Raw genomic sequence first — 22,427 nt, 5'->3', positions numbered from 1 at the left:
GAGAGCAGCTGCAGAGTGAAACCAGTAGCAGAAGTCCCAGTGAGTCAGGTCAGTTACTGGGGACACTGGTCTCTCCTCAGTGTCTCGGTCAGCGGACACTGGGAGCCCTGGGTGGCCTCACAGGTGACAGAGCCCAGCTTCCTCCACTGGTCTGCAGTGAGCCTCAGGGTGCTGCTCCAGCTGTAGAGGCCGTCCTTCTCCAGCACCCCGGGGCTCCTGCTCTGCTCCCAGCTGCTGCTGCTGCTGCTGCTGCCGTCCACCTTCCAGGCCAGCCTCCAGTCTGAGGGGAAGCCCTTGTTGGCCAGGCACATGAGCGTGGCCCTCCCCTGCTGCAGCTCCTCTCTGGAGGGGGGCAGCACCGTCAGGGTGGGAGGGGCGTCACCTAGGAGACACCAATCAGCTTAGAGGGCGGGAAATAAGCAGCTGGCAGTCAGTCAGCGGGCGGTTGGACACCTTTACTGTGTGAGAGTCCATTTTCCCCTTTAAGGACTTTCTGTCAGATGGTGGTTTATGCTCCAGCAGTCACTCACTCACACCCTGTTTCACTTCCCTTTAAGAAGCCTCTCATGCACATCAGCACAGAAAGAGTCCTCATATACAAGGATACAAGGATACAAGGAAGTTTATTTGTCATTATACAACAGGTTGAATAATGAAATTAAAGTGTGGTTCCCTCTTGATTGATTAATTGATTGTATAGAAAATAAAATTATTAAACATGGAGGAGTGCAGATGGTGCATTTAGTAGTCTCACAGCCTGAGGGAAGAAGCTGCTCTGTAGTCTGGTTGTACGGCAGCGAATACTTCTGTATCTTTTGCCTGATGGCAGCAGGGTGAACAGGCTGTGGCTGGGGTGGCTGTTGTCTTTTAGGATCCTTTTGGCTCTGCGCAGGCACCTCACCTCCCCGATATCACTGATGCTTGGTAGATGGGTGCCAATGATGTTTTGGGCAGTTTTAATCACTCGTTGCAGAGTCTTCCTGTCCTGGGCCGTGCACATCCCATGCCAGTTTGTGATGTTTCCAGTCAGGATGCTTTCAATCGCTCCTTTGTAGAAGCTGACAAGAACTTGGCGTGGGAATTTTGCTTTCTTAAGTTTCCTTAAGAAATACAGCCGTTTCTGGGCTTTTTTAACCAGGGCAGAGATATGTGAAGTCCATGTTAGGTTCTCTGTTATGTTGATTCCCAGGAACTTAAAACTGCTCACTTGCTCCACCTCAGCTCCATTGATGTAGACAGGGTTGTGTGTCTTTGCCTCTTTTTTTCGAAAATCAACTATCAGCTCTTTGGTTTTGCTGACGTTGAGCAGAAGGTTGTTGTCTATGCACCATTCTGCAAGATGGTTGATTTCCTCCCGATATGAAAACTCATCATTGTTGGAAATCCGGCCGATGATGGTGGTGTCATCTGTGAACTTCACAATAGAGTTCTCTCCATGTCGGGGGTTGCAGTCGTGGGTGTACAGCGTGAACAGGAGGGGGCTGAGCACACAGCCCTGGGGCGCTCCGGTGTTGAGCACTAGAGTGGAGGAGGAGAGACTGCCAATCCGAACTGACTGGGGTCTGTTTGTGAGGAAGTCCAGTATCCAGTTGCAGAGAGTGGTACTGATGCCCAGAGTGTTCAGTTTTCCAATCAGCTTCATGGGGGAGATTGTGTTGAAAGCTGAGCTGAAGTCAACAAACAGCATTCTGATGTAGGTGCTGCTTTTCTCCAGGTGAGTGAAGACTGTATGGAGAGCAGTGGATATGGCATCCTCTGTGGATCTGTTGGTTCTGAATGCAAACTGCTGAGGGTCCAGACTGGCAGGGATGTTGTTCTTTATGTGCTGGAGAACCAGTTTCTCAAAGCACTTCATCAGGGTGGGGGTGAGTCCCACATGGCGGTCATTTAGATCAGACACTGCAGACTTTTTAGGCACAGGGATGATGGTGGCTGTCTTGAAGCAGGTGGGAACACTCTCCTGTGACAGTGATATGTTGAAAATGTCGGTAATGACATCTACTAGCTGGTTGGCACATGTTTTTAGTACACGGCCAGGGATGTTGTCAGGCCCAGCAGCTTTACTCATATTCACTTTCAGCAGGACTTTCCTCACATCCACTGTGGATACTGACAGTGGCCGGTCCTCTGGAGGCGGAGTAGACTTTACAGCTGATTCCCTGTTGAGGAGGTCAAAGCGAGCATAAAATGTGTTCAGCTCATCTGGTAACGTGGCCTCACACATGATGGGAGCGCTCCTGGTTTTGTAGCCTGTCACATTTTTGACCGCCTGCCACAAGTCTTTGCTGTTGTTGGTGTTGAGGTCTCTCTCCAGTCTCTGCTGATGCCTTCGCTTTGCCTCCTTGATGCCAGCTTTCAGTTTTGCTCTGGCAGTGTTGTAGGCTTCTTTGTCACCTGACTTGAAGGCAGCTTTTTTGGCTCTACATAGAGCTCTCACCTCTCCATTCATCCAGGCTTTCTCATTAGGGAATGATTTAACTGTCCTTGTTTTTACCACATCATCAGCACATTTGCTGATGTATGATGTCACTGATGATGCGTATTCTTCAAGGTCAATATGGTTCTCCTGGGTAGCAGCATCCCTGAACATCTGCCAGTCCGTGCATTCAAAACAGTCCTGTAGAGCCGCAGCAGCTTCATCTGTCCACACTTTAACTGTTTTTACAGTTGGTTTGACCCTTTTTGTCAGCTGGATGTAGGTAGGCAGGAGAAGCAGGGAGATGTGGTCTGACTGGCCAAAATGAGGATGAGAGAGGGCTCTGTAGCTGCCAGGAACATTGGTGTAGACATGGTCCAGTGTGTTGTTTCCTCTGGTGGGGATGTGGACGTGCTGGTGGAATCTTGGCAGAACAGTTCTGAGGTCTGTTTGATTAAAATCCCCAGCAACAATAATAACAGCATCTGGCTGTTTTGCCATCTGGCTGCTGATGACCTCATACAATTCCTGGAGTGCATTTTTTGAATTTGCATCTGGTGGAATGTAAACAGCAGCAACAAACACACTGGTGAATTCTCTAGGCAGGTAATATGGCCGACATCTGAGCAGTAAAAACTCAATGTCAGGTGAACATTTTCCATCCACTCTGACTGCACCTGTGCACCAAGCATCATTGATGTATACACAGAGCCCGCCCCCTCTCGTCTTACCGGAGTCTTGTGTTCTGTCGGCCCGGAACAGGCTCCACCCGTCCAGTGTTAAAGCCTCATCCGGTATGTTTTCATGGAGCCACGTCTCTGTTAGGATGAGAACGCCGCAGTGTCTGATCTCTCCCTGCTGGGTCAGCCTGAGCCGTATCTTGTCCATTTTGTTCTCCTGTGATCGGACATTAGCCAGGAGTAGGCTGGGTAGCGGCACAGCCTTGGGCCCAAGCCTACTCAGCCTCAGTCGCACCCCGGCTCGCCTCCCCCTCCTCCTGCGTCGACTACACCGCCCGCGATGACGTCCGATCCGAACGCCCTGGTCGTCGGGTCTTAAGATGCCGAGAGCAGATATAATCCCAAGGTCCGCGGCACTCAGTTCAATTTTTTTTCAATATTGTCATATGGACACAACTACATCAATACACATAAAACATAAAAATAAAGATGATTTGGCTACTCCATAAAAATTATCCCTCAACACTAATGCTATGTTTCTTAAACAATTTATGGAATAGAAAAAAAAAAAAACAACAAAAAAAACAAAAAAAAAAAAAAACATGGAACTTCACAGTCTCAATAATTTACAGTTTTTGTCAAATTGTGTTTTGTTTAAAGTCAAAGTAACTGCACACTAAATTAGTGTCTGTTTTAAAGAAATCTTAACAGGAGCATCAATAACTGAGATAAATTTTGTTGAGTATTTTCTGCCAAAAGATGTTGGAGCCACAAAATTCTGTTCATCAAAACTGATTTAAGCAGCTAACGCACAGAGTAATATATCAAATTATTTTCATCCCACATGTGAAAAAAAGATATGAGATGAAATGAAGAATGTGAAATTTGGCTACATTTCCAGATTATAATCCTGATCCACACTCTGTTCAAATTAGTTTTCATTCAGCTTCACATGTCATGTAAAATTACTAAATTAAAATCAATATGGTCAAACTGTCTGAAGTAACCAAAGCTTTGCATTCAACTTTTCTAACTTTGAACCTGTCAGTTTGAAACATTTTTCATAATTTATAATGAAAAGTCTAAAGAAGTATTGAGTCAAACTAAATGGTTAAGGAGAAAAACAGGCAAGAAAAAACAGAGACTATAAGGGATGGAAATTAACAAAATACACATTAAAACCAACCACTAACAGTCACACAGAAGTATAAAAGTAACCCAGCAGCAGCAACACATTACATGATATTAAATATTTGTGCAGAAACTTACTTCCAACATCCAGTCTGGTTCCTCCACCAAAAGTCAACCACAGTGATACAAACTCATTGAGGCCGCCGTACAAAAACCTCTGACTGTAGAGAGACACGGCTCTCTCACTTTGAAAACAACAAACTCACTGAGATCAGCCTCAGGTTTTACAACTTAATAACAACTGACTGATATATTATCACTAGCCATCAAACTATGTAAAAAAATATCAAAATTGATTAGATTTATTTTTGAAAATATATTTAATTTTTGGCAGTGAAATTGTTTTCTTTATCAGTAAAATAAAACATGAAAGTACATTTTTGGAGAAAACATGCATGTATCAACCTTAAAGTACATATGACATAACTTTGATCATTTTTAAAAATACAGTTTGAGGCTTGACAACCTGAGTTGCCATGGTAACTGTTGACACAGAGCTAACCTGCTGCTGAACAGGTTTTGTCCAGGCTCACTGATCCAAACGTGTAAACCTATCCACCCATTCAGCTGCTTCCCTACAGGATCCCGGTGTGGACAAAAATGCTGCATTTAAATGAAAGTGTCAGTCGACCTGCCGTACAGATTGTGCTGTTCACATGGAGACGTGTGTGCAGACCTGCAGAAGCACTTTGCTCTCCATCAGTTATTATATCAGAGATGGATGTTTTGGCAGCACTGCACGGCGCTGTATGCCTCCTGAACATCAGCAGACAGGAAGTCCAAGGTCTCATCCTCCTCTAATGTTGCAGGTCACGTACTGGAACAAGTTCTTCAGGGTCTTGCAGCTTTTGATATGATTCAAATCTCCATTTATTATGAGGAGTGTGCTGGGATGCCATGTCTGAAGGTCCATGATGGTTGACTGAGTGACATCACCACTGCCGACAGTGAAACGTACACAAGGAAAACAATGGCGGCTGAAAACACCCGAGGCAGATAGTTTGGCCTCAGCCCCACAGCCAGCAGCTGAACATCAGGCATACAGATGTTTCCATATCAACATGCTCTGGATTGGACCATCTGGAGCCCACTGGCAGTAAAACAGGGCTTCTTATAAACTTTGTGGTGTAACATCTCACCCTGCTTTCCCAACTTACGTCTTTCTTTTTTCATTCAATGTTTTATTGTTGAAATCCTTTCAGACAACTTGACTTCCTGCCCTGTGTGTGTTCGCTCCACTGTGATTATGCTGCCATGCCCTGATGAGTTTCACCTGTGTCCCATTACTTAGTGTGTTTAGTCTCTGCGTTCCCTTCACTTTGAGGCAGTCAGTCTTTGAGTCGGTTGGCAGGAAAATGTGTTATGATTTTCTTTATGATTATTTTCAATATATATGTGATTTTTATTTCTTTGTGTGATTCGATTATTTTCTTATAAGTGTTTTTTTGATTACTAATCTTTATATTGCATGGGTTGCATTTGAGTTTATTCTGTTTATTCATTTGTATTGTGTTGTGTGTATGATTTTTTTCTGTTTTCTGCCACTGAGCCCGGACTGATTTCAGACTGAACATTAACACTCAAGGACCTGCAGCTGTGAGAATTGGTCAATTTGGCTCTTGGCCAATCCCGGAAAGTGAGAGACATTCCACCGACAATTGGGTTGGCCTGGTGAGGGGAAAGACTGTTTTTTAGGAGAATGTTTGGAGACAGCAGAGAGAACAGACAGAGAACAGACAAAGTGAGAGATGAAGAGAAGGGCAGCAAACATGAGGGGAACAGCAGCCGACCAGTAGAGGAGAACATGGACGGAGACAGCAGAACTGCACAGATGTGCCGAGCCGACCAGCAGCTCTGAAAGGAGACACCACGAGTGCTGTGCACGCAGCAACCACAGCGTCAGGGTCTTTGATCCTGCCTGGTTGGTGAGTTTCCATTAAACAGCACAACTAGTTGGGTGACATGCTTGCTACGAGAACATTTAGTAAACTGAAGGACGGGTGATCTGCCGAGCCCTTTCTCCTCCACAGGGGCCATGGACGAGGCTGTTTGCACATGCCTGTTTTTCTGCTGATGTTTTTTATTTAGTATTTTCAATTTTGACATCGTTGATTTTAATTTCTTTTCTTTTCTTTTTTATTTTATTGGTTTATTTAATAGGGACAATGCATATTTATGAACATTAGTCTGAGAGATACACCCATATAAATATGCCAGAATTAGTAAAAACAACTACTTTTCATCTGTAGTCCCTTGGCTGGTGACATAAAGACTAACATAGAGGCATCTTACACTCATACAGCACTTGTTCACTGTAAATTAACAAGGTACCAGGATGGGAATTATACCACTGCCATGACGGCCATGGCCATCATTGCTTCTCGCTCAGGCCGTAGTGCTCTGAAAATAATTGTACCCTGCACAGCCAATTTGGCCGGTGTGCCCCAACCAATCAATCTCTCAAGGTTATCATGGATGCAAGAAAATCCTGAGGGGAAAAAAAAGCGAATCCCGACCCAAAATGAATTGAATTTCTGCTCATGTTGGTGGCTTTAAAGCAAAGCAATGTTTTGCATGCTTGCACAACCATTATACAACACATAGATCCAACCAAGCAATGTGATTGGTCAATCAGATGTTTCGAATGTGCTCAAATGAGCATGACAGCACGGCTAGCCGTGCTCAAATGAAAAATACCTCATCACTGAAAATATTACTCGGCCTATATCTTATTGCCCGAGTCTGTGTGGTTTCCATGGCAACATGAATCATTTCACAGAAACCTGCATCAAAAGCCGCTGTCAACTTTGTTAGTCTGCATAATGGACCGTTTTGTTGTCAATTTTGATTTCTTTGGCGACCTAAGTTTGGATAAATGGCTGAACGAGGAAGACAAGACAGAGGAGAAAAAGGAAAGATACGTGAGAGTGATGAGTGAAGTGCTGGATCAGCTGGAGAGGTCAGGAAATGAAGCCGGTACGGCCCAGTCAACGTCTTGGACTGTCAAATGTCTACAAGACTACCTGACAAACACTGGGCAAACAGCTGATTTCTCATCTGTAAGGAAAGAAGAGCTAAACAAGATCCTCCGTGAATTTTATGGAGCTTTAATTTCTATAATAAAGAGAATGAAATTCCTCAGCGGAGTCAGCACCACGGACAGTACCTGCTGAGGCAGATTCAGAACCATGGACAGTACCTGTCAGATTTTCCACAGAGATGTGCAGGCTGTAACTTTGTTCTTGTTATTAATGTGTTAATGTTATCAGTTATTAATTAGCCTATTAATTGTTATTAATTTGTTTAGTCTTTAGGAGCAGCATAGTTTGTTCTGGCCCCGACACTGGAAAGCAGTAGCCTGTATTTAGATACAACTGTTCATATAAGTTGGTTGTAGATAAAGATCAGCCGTGTTGGTGAGTCGTTGTCACAGCACCTGTTAGATTAAAAATGACTGAGAAGTCAGCAGAAATATATCTGTCAGTCCATGAAAAAAATATTTTTTCCAGCAAATATTCTAGTTTAGCAGAGCAGTTTTGTGTTGCTATGTGTGGTATTTATTCAGTTTTGGGGAATAACGATGTCTAGAAAACATGATAACCCAAGTTGACTGGCTGACAAGGACTAGTTTACGTTAGATCTCATGTATTTCCACTGAAACAGAAAGAATAACGGCAAAAAATTTTCATATTTTGAGAGTGAAATGCCAATACATTTTGATTATACATTTTATTTTGTTGGTAATAGTTGTATAATCACATTGTATTTTGTGTGATGTTTTTTTGTTTAATTGTATGAAGTCATGATGTTTATTCATAGCATAGGTTACAAGTCCATGCATTTTACTCAATGGCCTTAGTGCCCTGGCATGTGGCCTTAATGCCCTAAAAAAGTGGCAACACCAAAGGCCAAATGGCCTCGCCCCTAAAACTGTGTAATTCCCACCCTGCAAGGACACATAATAGTGACAAAGACATCAAACAGAACAAAACAGACAGAAAAACAAAAACAAAAAAAAAGAGACACAGGATGATGACAAGGACATTATTCACCCACATCTTGCTGCATTCAAATTAACAGTGAATGTGTATGAATGATGAAATGTGTTGTAGTTAATAGTGAATACACCTCTAGTCTTCTATGAGCCACTGTTTTAAGTGAGTTTTAAAGGTGTTGTATGTCGGACACTTCCTGACTGGGAGGGGCAAACTATTTCATTATTAGTTAGTTTGGTGCCATACTAAATAGGATTGTTTTTATTTTTGCTGGGCTTTTTAGATGCCATGTACAATGGTTTTTAATTATTATTATTATTATAAAAAAAAAAAAAAAAAAAAAAAAAAAACTGGTGTACCTTCCACTCTGCCATTTTAATGACCTTTTGCTCTTAAATTTGTGTTTGAACCTGTTAGCCTATGTATTTTAATGAGAAGACCCTTTCCTCTTCTAAAGCAAAGGGTGGCATTGTTGGGTTTTAAAGGTATTTTAAACATTGCACTGTTGCACTTTATCTGTAAAGTTAAAGGGGCATTCTTTTGCACACTACAGAGTAAAGAGTACATTTAAAGGGTCACACTTGAATATTGTGTCAGTCATGCCAGTTGAAAAAAATGTTGTGCATTGTATTTGAGTTATTTTGTGATGTCTGAAAGTTATTTGTGGATACAAAAACAAACAAAAATAAAACATCAAAATTTAAAATTACACACTCTAGTTCTGTTGACCTCAGACTTTGAGTCTTTGGTGCAAAGTCTGTAATGTTTTAGTGTCTCTTCAGCTGTTGAGTCAGATCAGTTCCTCTCCAGATGAGGGAGGTTTTTGTACGACGTTGTTTCACTGTGTGAAGGGCCAGCTGTAATAGTGCTGACAGTAGTAAACTCCTGAATCTTCAGTCTGGACTCCACTGATGGTCAGAGTGAAGTCAGTCCCAGATTGACTTCCACTAAAACGACTTGAAACTCCAGACTGACGGGTTGTGGCCTCATATATCAGGAGTTTAGGAGCTTCTCCAGGTTTCTGAAGGTACCAGGCGAGGTCATCACTAACACCTGAACTGGCTTTACATCTGATAGAGACAGTCTGTCCTGGACTAACAGACTGAGATCCAGGAGACTGAGTCAGAGTGATTTCTCCTGATGAATCTGGAAAATATCCAAAAGAGCAGAAGGGTTATTGAGACAAATACAGCTTGGAGAAAGATGATGAATATGAAAACAGAAGAGGAGGATTTCTTTAACATGGAGAACAGATGGAAGAAGGTGAATGCTGCTGGTCTCAGTGTTTGTCCATCACAGCAGAAGATGATTGTGGTAAAGCTGGTTGCATCCTGAAGCCAAGTTTTCAGAAGAGAGTCTCACCCTGAACAAGGAGCCCCAGGGTGCCCAGCAGGAGAATGTGTGACATCATCATTGTGCTGCCGGCGTGTCAGTGGCTCTGAAAGGCCTGGACAGCCACTGATCAACACTGGCCTCTTAACGGGTGGAGAGCAGAGAGGCAGGACACATATGCAAACACACACAACTATTTGAATGATCCTCCAGGGAACAGCGGACCCCCAAAACCTTGCTGAGAAGATAGAGGTGACTGTGAATAACAAAGGTCTTTCACATCTGAGCGGCAACAGAGAAAAACTGCTGAAGACAAGTGACTCATGACGAGGATAATGTGTTGAGAAACACCATGGTGAGAAGCTGGAATAGTGACTCCAATGCTGAAGGAACGGCTGGAGAAGCAGCTTGATTTAGGACATGGAGGATTTGCCGTCAGTGTGAATGGAACCAGGGGCAGGTAGCTAGGTGAGCGCTTTCTGAGCTGAAGAGCAGATCAGAAAGAGCAGGAATCTCAGATCTTTAAAGGGAGAGGCAGTTTGCCAGGCTTTCAAATGGACTGAGAGACGGATACATCTGATGAATAAACATGAGGTGGGTGGGTTTGATTGGTCTCTGTCCATTTCAGTGAGAAGACCAGAGCATTGTGAGGAGAACAACAGGTGGAATATGCAGGGGGAAGCAGACAGGTGGAACTCTATGGTTGAGGCTCTGAATATGGAAGATGTGAGAAAAGTGAAGGAGGCCAGCAGAACCTTGGCTTGAGTGTGTGGGCGTTATGTGGGTGGTGTCAACCTCAGGGAATAATGTTGATAGAAATGGAGAGAAGAAGCAGTGTTGAGAGAAAGATGATGGGAAGGCAAAAGGGACTCCTGATGTTGGAGGCCTCTATAGAGCAGAGACATTTTGGGACGTCTGGATGAGGCTTGGAGCAGCAGTCAGCTGCTTGGAGAAGAAGCTGATGCTCCTGAAGCATCAGGCTTTAAGGAGTTTCTGTCAGATGGTTTTTATGCTCCAGCAGTCACTCACTCACACACTGTTTCACTTCCCTTTAAGAAGCCTCTCATACACATCAGCACACAAACATGCTATAAGCTGAAAACCTTTATATTACACTGGAAATAGATATTGTTGACATTTCTCCTCCATATCAGTTCATATAAAGGCTATTAATTTATTTAAAGAACTAGAAATTAAAAATGTACTGAAAATAACGTTTTTTAGTATTCAAGTAGAAAATCGTATTTGTTTACATTGAGAGCTCAGTGTAAATGTACATTAATATATTGGCTGTTCTGCAAAAATCTGGAAAAATACATTGAGGTATTATAGTCAATTATGAATGAATCAATTTAGAAACGTCCTGATGAGAGTAATGTGTGTCCCTGTTGGAGTGGGTCAGAGCATTTCCATATAGAGCCACTTTGCATCAGCAGCACCATGCTCCAGTGCTCTGGGAGAGTTTATAGTCCTGAGAGTTGAAGACTGGATGACTGACAGCTGTCCTTCATGACAACAGAAGCCCCAGAAATCCTCCTCATCCAAACATGACTTTGAGCTCCATCCTCATCTGGACTCTCCTCTGCTGCTGCTTGACAGGTAAAGTCCAGAGAATCAAAGTCCTCTCCTCTATGAAGATCCGTCCCTCTGAAATGAAGCGGAGAAAAGCATGACGCTGCTTTGTGTTTTTGTCTGTGTCCTCAGAGTCCAGAGGCCAGGTCACAGTGACTCAGCCAGGAGCAGTGAGGGCTGCTCTGGGAGCCTCCATCACCATCACATGTAAAACCAGCCAGAGGGTTTATGTTGGGAGCTCTTTAGCCTGGTACCAACAGAAAGATGGAGAAATTCCTAAGCTGCTCATTTACTGGACTAATTCTCGAGCATCAGGGATTCCAGGTCGTTTTACAGGCAGTGGATCAGGGAGTGACTTCACTCTGACCATCAGTGGAGTCCAGGCTGAAGATGCAGCAGTTTACTACTGTCAGAGTCTCCATGAAATCAACAGTCAGAGTCTGTTCACACAGTGAAAAAGCGTCGTACAAAAACCTCCCTCAGTCAGACTGAACAGAAACTGAAGTGACTGCTGCAGCTGGAAGCTACTGCAGGGACTGATACAGTTCACTGAGGACACACACACACACACACACACACACACACACACACACACGGTTGATGAGAACATATCATCTTGTTGATAGTGTCAGTGTCAGTTTTCCCTCTGAGCTTCAAACAGCCACCTCCCACCTCAACAAGCTGAAAGTTCCCCCAAATGAAGAGGACAGTTCCAGTGAAGAAGCCCAGTGAGCTGCCCTGATGCCGACCCAATTGTTGACATTTTAGTTTACGTCAGCACTTGAGCCCTGTGTAGAAGAGACATGCATATTTTAGTTTCTCATAGGTCACCAGTGGATATCAGAGGAATGTTTTATTCCTTTATGCTGATGATATCCTCCTCTGTTTTTATCCTCCTGAAATTTATTTTCCCAGTTTTCTAAGTGCATTATAAAGACCTCAGCATATTTTCCGAAGACACAACAACCAGCAGTAAACCAGAAGTCTTTCCAGTGGCAGACGTTTGGTGACAAGTGATCACTGTGCACGTTTTCCATTCCAATATGACTAAAATAGGGTTTCCATACATGTAAATTTGTACCAAACAATTTGCAAGGACTATGACAGCAGTTTTGTGCCCGGTCATGAAAGCAGCGATGAAGAGTATAAAACGATCAAGGTCATCATGTCAAATGACAGAGAGAGAGAGAGAGAGAGAGAGAGAGAGAGAGAGAGAGAGAGAGAGAGATAATCCAAGTTTCTTTCACTTCCTTTTCTGAGCTCAGGAGCCATTACAACAGGCAGGTGTCAGGAGAGCATGGACATTTTTTACTCATCTAACTGAAACATAGGTATTTCATTACTAGAAATTATGTTTTGTAATAAGGATTTTGTTGACTAAGCCAGCATCATAAGAGACAGTTTACCATGGCAAAGGACAGTCATTTTTACTTAAGAAAAAAACTTCAAAATAATTATATTTCAGTGTTTAGTCTTTCGACATCAGTAACTCCTACAGTGGCTCCATAATATCATCATCATCATCATCATCATCATTCTTCTGACCTTGTCTAGGGGTAACCGGGGACAGAAGATGAACAAGTCAGCTTCCTCCACTCCCAAGCCAAATAACACGTGAGTGATACGATGATAGTCAGTGAAACACGTTTATTTACAGCAGTGAAGTATTTACAGTGTCAGGTACTAAATGATAGCTTTGGGGGGGTTAGGGTTAGGGTTAGCCCTAACCCTAACCCAATCCCGGCTGTCCTTGAGCAGTCTAGCCAATCGGGCACCATATCACTGCAGAAACATCGACTATAGGTTGTAACATCATCATCGTTGTTCAAACATACTAGCACTCAGGTATTATCAGTCATTCAGAGAAATTAAACAGTACGTTTCAATGAATCAATCAAATTACAATTTTTAATGTTTTAGAAGCAGATGTTAATTCAGAAATGTGATCCCTCAGCTCAGTGACACTTTTCTGACCCTTCAGCTTCTCATCCATTCAAATGCTGCTCCTTCATCTTCTCACAACAAGAATACTTTAAAACATGCCTTCATAAAATTGAGACTTTAGTTAAGACTGAGACTTTATAAACGCACAAAAAATATACCAAGGATTAAATTCCCATAAGTATTCCCATATGCAGATGATGTCATGTTTTATTTTGATGATTTTGAATCATGAGAATGACACTGTGGCTATATGACAGCAAGTTTTCTCTAATAAAAAAGCAGCGACAAAGCATATGAAAAATGATTGGGGTAATCACTACTTTGCCTGGGAAGCATTATTCTGAATTAGATGAAGCTTTCCTGAAGTTTAACACCCTCATTTACATTTTGAAAACATAGTAATACAGCATGTCTGCCAGCTGAACCTAAAATCCACTCCTCCATCCCCATGCTTTAATATCAGTGTAGATCAGGACAAAGGAAACAACTTATTTGGTTAAAAAGATTTTTTTATTATAATTATTTTAACATATATAGAGTATCAGCATTACAGCAAGAAAAATAAATGATTATTTAAAGACTTAATGAGAGAGAGAGAGAGAGAGAGAGAGAGAGAGATGAGGCAGAGTGCAGAGTGAGAGCAGCTGCAGAGTGAAACCAGTAGCAGAAGTCCCAGTGAGTCAGGTCAGTTACTGGGGACACTGGTCTCTCCTCAGTGTCTCGGCCTGCGGAGCCTGGGAGCCCTGGGTGGCCTCACAGGTGACAGAGCCCAGCTTCCTCCACTGGTCTGCAGTGAGCCTCAGGGTGCTGCTCCAGCTGTAGAGGCCGTCCTTCTCCAGCACCCCGGGGCTCCTGCTCTGCTCCCAGCTGCTGCTGCTGCTGCTGCTGCCGTCCACCTTCCAGGCCAGCCTCCAGTCTGAGGGGAAGCCCTTGTTGGCCAGGCACATGAGCGTGGCCCTCCCTTGCTGCAGCTCCTCGCTGGAGGGGGGCAGCACCGTCAGGGTGGGAGGGGTGTTACCCACTGAGAGAGAGAGAGAGAGAGAGAGAGAGAGAGAGAGGATAAAACAAGTTACTTTGAGGGAAAATAAAGTCCATCCTGTGGATTGCAGGAGGAGAACATGGAGGACAGAGGAGGCTGCTGGTTCTGAGGATCTTTCTCAGATGATTCAGCACTGGGAGAGATTTGATGAAACTGGTCTTCAAGGTTTCACTTCCCTCTCTGAGCTCAGTAACCATGGCAACAGACAGGCATCACTGCTCAACCATGACAACAGACAAGTTTCACTGTTAAAAATAAAGGCTGAAAGCTGTACACTCTTGCTCCGATGTACAAAGTTTTATTAACCTAAAACATCAGTGTTTGATAATTACAAATTATCCACTGGAGGTTAAATCTTATTACCACCAAGATTTCTTTGTGGAGGACAACATGTTATGACAGACAGTTTACTACAGTTGTGTTCACGACTGAAACACGGCAACAAATACACTCCATAACCGAAAAAAAATAAAATTAAGATCAAGTTCACTGACAGGAATAACTTTTCTAACTCGCTGATTTAAACCACTTCAGTATTTCGTTGAGAATTGATATTGATGATAGAGGATTATAATAAGCACCAATTAAGATGGCATGCTGTTCAAAGCATTAGTCTTGTAGAATGGCCGAGTTAAACAGATTAAATACTTTCATATATCACACCGATAAAACAACCAAAAAAATACACAAATTGTCAGGCAGAACGCACACCCGTGTTCTTTTTTTTTTGCTTTTTTGTAATGATATTGGTTCACATTCGAGAGTTTTTCAAACAGTCAGATTGTCAGAATAACTTTAAAAATAAATATATAAAACTGTTTTTTTTTTTTGCAGACAATAAAATTACCTGACTCCATAAACTGTAAAATGAATTTTCCATAAAAATCAAACAGCAAACTTATTCTATTTTTCCTTTTCATTATCTTTCATCCATATTAACAGACATATAAGACGTCATTGTTACTGAAGCACCATTGAATTTTAATATCAGGCTAAAGACTAAGGACCGAAAGAATGGAAGAATAAAAATCAAAGAATAAAAATCATAAAGAGAGAACAGAAACTGAATTTGAGTTTATGGAGAAATTAAAGGTACTTACAGTCAACATTCAGTCTGGTTCCTCCACCAAAAGTGTACCACAGTGATACAAACTCATTGAGGCGCCGTACAAAAACCTCTGCCTGTAGAGAGACACAGCTCTCTCACTTTGAAAACAACAAACTCACTGAGATCAGCCTCAGGCTTTAAAACTTAATAACAACTGACTGATATATTATCACTTACATTCAAACTATGTGAAAAATGGTCAATATTTATTACATTTATTTGTAATTTTTTTTTTGCAGTGAAACTGATTTCTTCCCCAGTGAAATAAAACACATACATTTCTCTCATACAGTCTTTTTCATCATTCACAATTATAAAAGTAAAAAAATCAAATCAAACCAAATAATTTTTATTGTCATTATGCAGTTTAAAAAACAGCACAATGAGACATACAAGTGCAACCTCTAACAGCCTCCAAACAAGCATATCTTACATGTGCACACATACACACGAGTAAGAAGCCCTACCACCATCATCATAATCATCAACATTCATCTCACATATCCATACACAAATAAATAAAACATCGTCAACAACAGTAAAAAAATATTGCACAACCCAACCCCTTCTGCCTCCCATCACTCCAGCACATTGCACAGCCCCCGTTATATTGCACAGCCTCTGTAACAGTCTTCTATGCACAGAGTCCCTGCTGCTTGCTGAGCTCTGTGATGTTTTTTACAGTCCTTAAAAAATAAAGCTGCTGGTGTGCTTTTTTTTTTTTTTTTTAAATTATGGCAGTTGTGCTGACATCCAATTTAAGGTCCTCTGTGATCCATGTCTCATCACTTCCTCATAATTAATGTGCAGGGGGGAGGGCTCTTCTCTGTGCCTCCTGAAATACTGAAATTCACAGTGATTTCTATTGTCTTGACATTTAGGGTCAAGTTGTTTTAATTACACCATCCTACTAGCCTGTCGACTTCGTCTCTGTAGGCGATCTTCCCCACCACAGTCGTGTCGTCAGCAAACTTTATTATGGTGTCTGAAGGGAGGGTGGAGATACAGTCGTACTGTATATATTACTTTATTTATTAGGTTGAAAGAAAGGCCAAAGTAAAAGTACGTTAATATAGTGTTTTTTTCTGCAGAAATCTGGGGAAAGTAGTAATGAGGCAGTATGTTAAAATGATGTACACATTCAGAAACGTCCTGATGAGAGTAATGTGTGTCCCTGTTGGAGTGGGTAAGAGCATTTCCATAGAGAGCCACTTTGCATCAGCAGCACCATGCTCCAGTGCTCTGGGAGAGTTTATAGTCCTGAGAGTTGAAGACTGGATGACTGACAGCTGTCCTTCATGACAACAGAAGCCCCAGAAATCCTCCTCATCCAAACATGACTTTGAGCTCCATCCTCATTTGGACTCTCCTCTGCTGCTGCTTGACAGGTAAAGTCCAGAGAATCAAAGTCCTCTCCTCTATGAAGATCCGTCCCTCTGAAATGAAGCGGAGAAAAGCATGACGCTGCTTTGTGTTTTTGTCTGTGTGTCCTCAGAGTCCAGAGGCCAGGTCACAGTGACTCAGCCTGGAGCAGTGAGGGCTGCTCTGGGAGCCTCCGTCACCATCACATGTAAAACCAGCCGGGATGTTGCAACTTGTAGTGGAAACCAGTGCATATTCTGGTACCAACAGAAACATGGAGAAACTCCTAATCTCCTCATTTACTATGCTAATACTCGAGCATCAGGGATTCCAGGTCGTTTTACAGGCAGTGGATCAGGCAGTGACTTCAGTCTGACCATCAGTGGAGTCCAGGCTGAAGATGCAGCAGTTTACTACTGTCAGAGTTACCACTATATCAACGGTCAGCTTCTGTTCACACAGTGAAAAAGCGTCGTACAAAAACCTCCCTCAGTCAGACTGAACAGAAACTTTAGCGACTGCTGCAGCTGGAAGCTACTGCAGGGACTGATACAGTTCACTGAGGACACACACACACACACATACACACACACACACACACACACACACACACACACACACACACACAGTTGATGAGAACACATCATCTTGTTGATAGTGTCAGTGTCAGTTTTCCCTCTGAGCTTCAAACAGCCACTTCCCACCTCAACAAGCTGAATGTTCCCCCAAATGAAGAGGACAGTTCCAGTGAAGAAGCCCAATCAGAAACATTCAAAGCACAACAACATGGAGCAAAGTGAGCTGCCCTGATGCCGACCCCCAAACCACTGCTGAATGACAGCTTGAAGTCTGTGAAAGTCCATTTTCATGTCATAGTGGAATGAATGGAAACCAATGGCTGTAATAAAACAAAGGAAAATGATATGTGAGTTCTTAAATACCACTGCTTGCTTTAGGAAAAGATCAGCAGGAACATTTTGTAGATTTGACACTGAACATTCAGAGTCACTGGGATGGTCCTGTTGGGCCTTAGGAGCGAGTTTGGTTATTTGGGGAAATGATCAATTATGATTAAGATAATTATTGATTATTCAGATGACAAAATGTTAACTGAAAATTGTTATTAACAATAACGGGGCACCACCCTGGAATCAGGGACCAATTAACCAAAGAGAGATATCAGGTTCCTAAAGTGAACACTGAAGGTTAAATTCGAACACTGACCTTCTCAACCAGCCGTTAAAACAGTATCTGTGCAAGAAAATGCCAAACAACTTCTCTTTGCAGTATAACAGAGTTTATTCACCTTCATAATATCAATAAACAATGCTTATGGGAACAAACGTCTATTATCGGCTATTCTATGAACACAACAACTATGTACACCAAGCAATTGTGAGTGTGCGTATGTATGTGCGTGTATATGTGTGTGTGTGTGTGTGTGTGTGTGTGTGTGTGTGTGTGTGTGTGTGTGTGTAGCGGGGGAGGTGTGAGAGAAAGGGAAAGGAAAGATGGCGGACGTTGCCCACGGGGAGGAGCACGTCCCACCAAAGGGAGTGGTCAGAGGGAGTGACCACCAGGTTTGAACAGAACTATGGTTAATGGTGGCCGCCGGCTCCACACCTTTCTAAGCGAGTGTTCAACTTGAGGCTAGTCACCAAATTGCCTGTTAGGGGAGACTGGGGTAAGTTGAGCCAAAGGGTAAGTTGAGCCACCCCCTGTTGCTAGGAAACGGTAAAAAACATTGATCATTTGACCAAATATTTAGGAGGAAGGCATCATTTCATGGAGTCTGTGAAGGTAAGAGCCACATGGGTAAATTGGTTAGACATTTATTTCCAAAAAAACATTTTTTACTCTTGAAAGTGAATTCAGTCTATCATCAGTTTCATGAGAATTGTGTTAAGACTAAAACAGATCATTTTAAATTTGTTTTATACATCAGTTGTGGTATCTATGAGCTACAACATGAGGTCATAAACCTAGCATCAAAGTGCACCATTTTAGCTGTGGGGACTAAAAAATCAAAATGGTAGCTCTGGGGTAAGTTGAGCCACTTGGCCAGGGGTAAGTTGAGCCGCCTCAGGAACAGCTGGAGAAGAAGTGTAGAGGCAGAAATGTCGGAGAGTGGGCTCAACTGGGGAGAGCTTGAGCAAAAAGCCACGAACAGAGTGAAATGGAGGATATTTGTCAGTGGCCTGAGCACCCAAGAGGAGCAAAGGGCTTAAATCAAGTAAATCAAGTTGAGCCGGAGCCCCATACACTTAATAAGTGTATTTTGGCTGTAGCCTAAATGTCTTAAATATTAAATAAATATGAAATATTGAATGAATGAATAAATAAATAAATAAATAAATAAATAAATAAAATAATAAATATTAATTACTTATTAAGTGTATGGGGTAAGTGTATTTTGGTTCAGTGTTCAAATGTGTTATGTTCATATGTTCATAACTGACCTTACTGTCAGCAAGGACACCAAGAAACTAGTGTTCTAGTGTTTTCTTTCCAAAAACACAGCTGTTAATGTTCTCTTCCCAAGCGCACTTTAAGGCATGTTAAAACAGCTGTTTATTGTACCTGTTGAATTGTGTTTAATACATAAAAATACACATGAATGTGAAGAAGTGACTGTTATTTAGGGAGGGAGAAGGTGAGGGTTGGGTAGGATGGAGGTGGGGAGGAAGGTGGGGGGTGAGTAGGGATACGGCTCAACTTACCCCGCTCCTATGCTCAACTTACCCCATACACGGGGTAAGTTGTGCCACGAGACCACTTTTTTTGGACATGCTATATTATAGAAACAGTTATGTTTACACTCATTCTGTTTGTTTGAAGAGATGCACAACATCCTGAAATATATGCAGATATATTAATTAGCGACAAAACTATGATCACCTTGATGTAGTGATCCTAAATATGAAAAATGGCTCAACTTACCCCAGTCTCCCTACGTGCAGGATTAGTAAAAGGGAAGAGATAGGGGACAGGAAAGTGGAAGATTCTAGTAGCAGGGGGAAGAGACGCAGTCCGGTCTTTAAGTGTGACAGAACACCCTTTCAAAATACTGTTTCCGGGTCCAAACGCTCTGACAGATACTCAAAACAAACGACAATGGCTTAACCGGTGAACTTGTTTACAATCACTTCTTTCTTCAGTGAAGTACCTGCAAGAGTGAAAAAAGGCTAAAACTCCTTCAATTCCAACAAAAAAGAGAGTTTATGAGGTTGAGGTGAGTTAGAAGTTAGCAGTAAGCTAGCTAGCTAGTTAACATCTTAAGATGATATGCCAAAAAAATACGTACAGGGGTCCGTTTCACAAAGCAGGTTTAGTGAAAACTCTGAGTCTGTTAACCCTGAAATGAGGGAAACTGAGAGAAAGAGGGCTAACTCCAGCCTGTTTCACCGAGGGAGGTAACTTAAGCTCTCGGTCAGTTACTGCAGTAACAGACTCCATTAAACTAACCCGGTCTGGACCAGGTTTTTCTCATGAAACCCCGAGTTTCTCTCTGTGTCCGCCCTCTTTCAGCCACACACCGTATTTAACTTCCTCATTCATTCAGTCAGCAGGCCAGTTTTCGTGTGGCATATTTGTTCTGCCGTCTATTATTTAAAAAAAATAATTAAAAAAAACAGTCAGAGGGCCTTTATTAGAAGTTCATTAGAAGTTAGGTGGAGACTTTTTTTTCACGAACATGGCATGTCCTTTCGACAGCGATCCCGTGGATGAAGGTGCAGTGTTACTGCGCAGAGAATTAAATATTCATCTGGAGATGGTTATAAGACTGCGCATAGATGTTTATGCCGAGGTCTTACCTGTTTGAACAATGTTTTTATATTTCATCTTAAACTGCCGCCAAGTGCGCTTCTCCCCCGCGGGATTGCACCTAAATCAAATAAATTAATAGGCTACCATTCAAGCAGTTTTCCCCAGAAATATTATTGTGATTGCAACGGGCTACATTTAAACTTACGCATTGACCGGAGCAGCAATGTTCTCCCACACCATCTCCTTCTCCTTTGCCGCTGCAGCGGTGTTGCATTTTTTTTTTTTTTTTTTTTTTTTAACATTTTCAAACTCGCTGTATGAATGCATTAAGATTTCCAATTCAACTGGGGTGAAAAACACAGCCCGACGCTTCCCCGTTGCCATGGTGACTCGTCAAATCGGGGCTGCATTGACGCTGTCATTTCTTTTTATAGCTGTGGTGCACGCTAACTCCAGGTGAAACTATTAAGTTGATAAAACTAACTCAAATCAGCTGTTCTGGAACCGAAAACTCAGAGTTTCCTATCTCAGAGTAGATCAACTCAGAGTTCAGGGTAAGACTCGCAGTTTGTTGAACCTGCTTCATGAAACGGACCCCAGGACTGCTATAACTTTTTGACGTGAATGAAGATGGAAAACTTAATATTTATATATGTTCTCTTTCTCGTCGCTAGGAAAGCGGTAGAATGACAATGGTATTGTTTTTTAGACTCAGATCTGTTAGAACAACCAGGAACACAGCACTGCGGCTTGAAATGACGAGGATTGGACCCGGAAATAGTATTTTGAAAAGGTGTTACGTCACGACTTAAAGACCGGGTAGTTGCCTTTATCACTCAGAGAAGCAGCAAACAAGCTATGCTCGATCTGCAGTGTCTCTGGCCTTTAGGGGATAAATGCAGCTCACTGGTCTCACCCACAGTGGCAAACTATGCTAACAAACGTGCAAGCAAAACGTTCAGCAGCAACAATAACAAAACAAGTTCGTCAACACAATACTTTCGCTAACTCTGCCCAGACTTAAGCCTCTTACTTGGCTCGCTCTCCGGAGCGAGTGCGGTGTGTGTTGGAGTCTGTCCTGGGATCTGGCTCAGGTCCTTAGAGCACAGATGCTGACGGGCGTCTGCTCGCTCTCCCGGCGGGTAGACGGGGCTGGTCCTCGACGAAGTAGTGGAGGGAACAGCGGAGTCGACTTGGTTGAAGGAATGGGGCGTCCGTGGTTCCTTCACTTCTGCAGGAAAATGAGAGCACTGGGTTGCGCAGTGGTCCTCTCGTGGATCCTCTTTGGAGCTCAAGGAAAATCTCTGCTCGTCCAGCGAGGTGGAGATTCTGTGGCCAAGTCAATTTGTGTCCGTATGGAGATACTCCCAATAGGTGCAGGAGCTGCAACTGGAAGCAGGGCTTGCAGGTCAGTCCCAGGCTTATATAGCCTAGGTGACATCACGGGACCCCCTGTGGTTTCAAGTGGGGTCTTGTCCAATGCAAGCGGGGAGTTTGAATTTGGGGAATTTCACACCTGGATGTGAATACAGAGTGGCCTGATGGGAAGTGGAGTCTGTGGTGGACTCCCATTGTTTGGAGTTGGTGCCTTTTGTTCCTTATCAGGCTTTTAAGTTTACATGTAGGCCTCAGTTCAGGCTTTGCCTTGTGTGCAGGCCTGCCTTTGTTGGAGTCACAGAGGCATGCGGCCAAACAGTCCTTTAAGGCCTCATGTCTACTTATGAGCAGTTGTGAGCTCAACTGGCCAACTGTAATTGGCTGATCTGTGGTTCCAGCCAGGTAATGTCACCACCTGTTGTGCTCTGCAGCAGATGACATCACCTGGAACCAGCCAATAGCATGTCACCGATTCAGTGTCCTGATGTCCACCAGCAGATGTCAGGCCTCACACAGATTTGGGTTTGGGGTTTGGGGACTTTAAGATTGATTTATTTTTCTTTCCCTCATCTTTATCCACATTCTGCTCAAGTTAGTTTTCACTGAGCTCAGAATTTCAGGTTAAAAAGTGAAATGTACCAAT

General features: G+C 42.8%; 3 gene segments (V, D, J or C); 1 reads left to right on the top strand and 2 right to left on the bottom strand.

Moving 5' to 3' along the window:
* Nucleotides 1-53: 53 nt before the first annotated feature.
* LOC115367356 (Ig kappa chain V region Mem5-like) lies at nucleotides 54-9,696 on the bottom strand. The segment is given in 4 exon segments: nucleotides 54-382; nucleotides 4,366-4,399; nucleotides 9,130-9,428; nucleotides 9,645-9,696. Coding segments are annotated over 4 exon segments (714 nt in total).
* Nucleotides 9,697-11,161: 1,465 nt separating this feature from the next.
* LOC115367349 (Ig kappa chain V-III region MOPC 63-like) overlaps nucleotides 11,162-22,427 on the top strand; it is a 34,903-nt gene continuing 23,637 nt past the window's right edge. Inside the window, 2 exon segments of the V gene segment in view lie at nucleotides 11,162-11,213; nucleotides 11,319-11,625. Of these exon segments, the coding sequence occupies nucleotides 11,162-11,213; nucleotides 11,319-11,625 (359 nt within the window).
* LOC115367352 (Ig kappa chain V-III region MOPC 63-like) overlaps nucleotides 13,800-22,427 on the bottom strand; it is a 36,742-nt gene continuing 28,114 nt past the window's right edge. The window contains 1 exon segment of the V gene segment in view: nucleotides 13,800-14,151. Within this exon segment, the coding sequence occupies nucleotides 13,820-14,151 (332 nt within the window).

The sequence above is a fragment of the Myripristis murdjan genome, chromosome 11 (assembly GCF_902150065.1).
Source record: "Myripristis murdjan chromosome 11, fMyrMur1.1, whole genome shotgun sequence".
NCBI lineage: Eukaryota > Metazoa > Chordata > Actinopteri > Holocentriformes > Holocentridae > Myripristis > Myripristis murdjan.
This window is presented reverse-complemented; position numbering and strand designations above follow the sequence as displayed.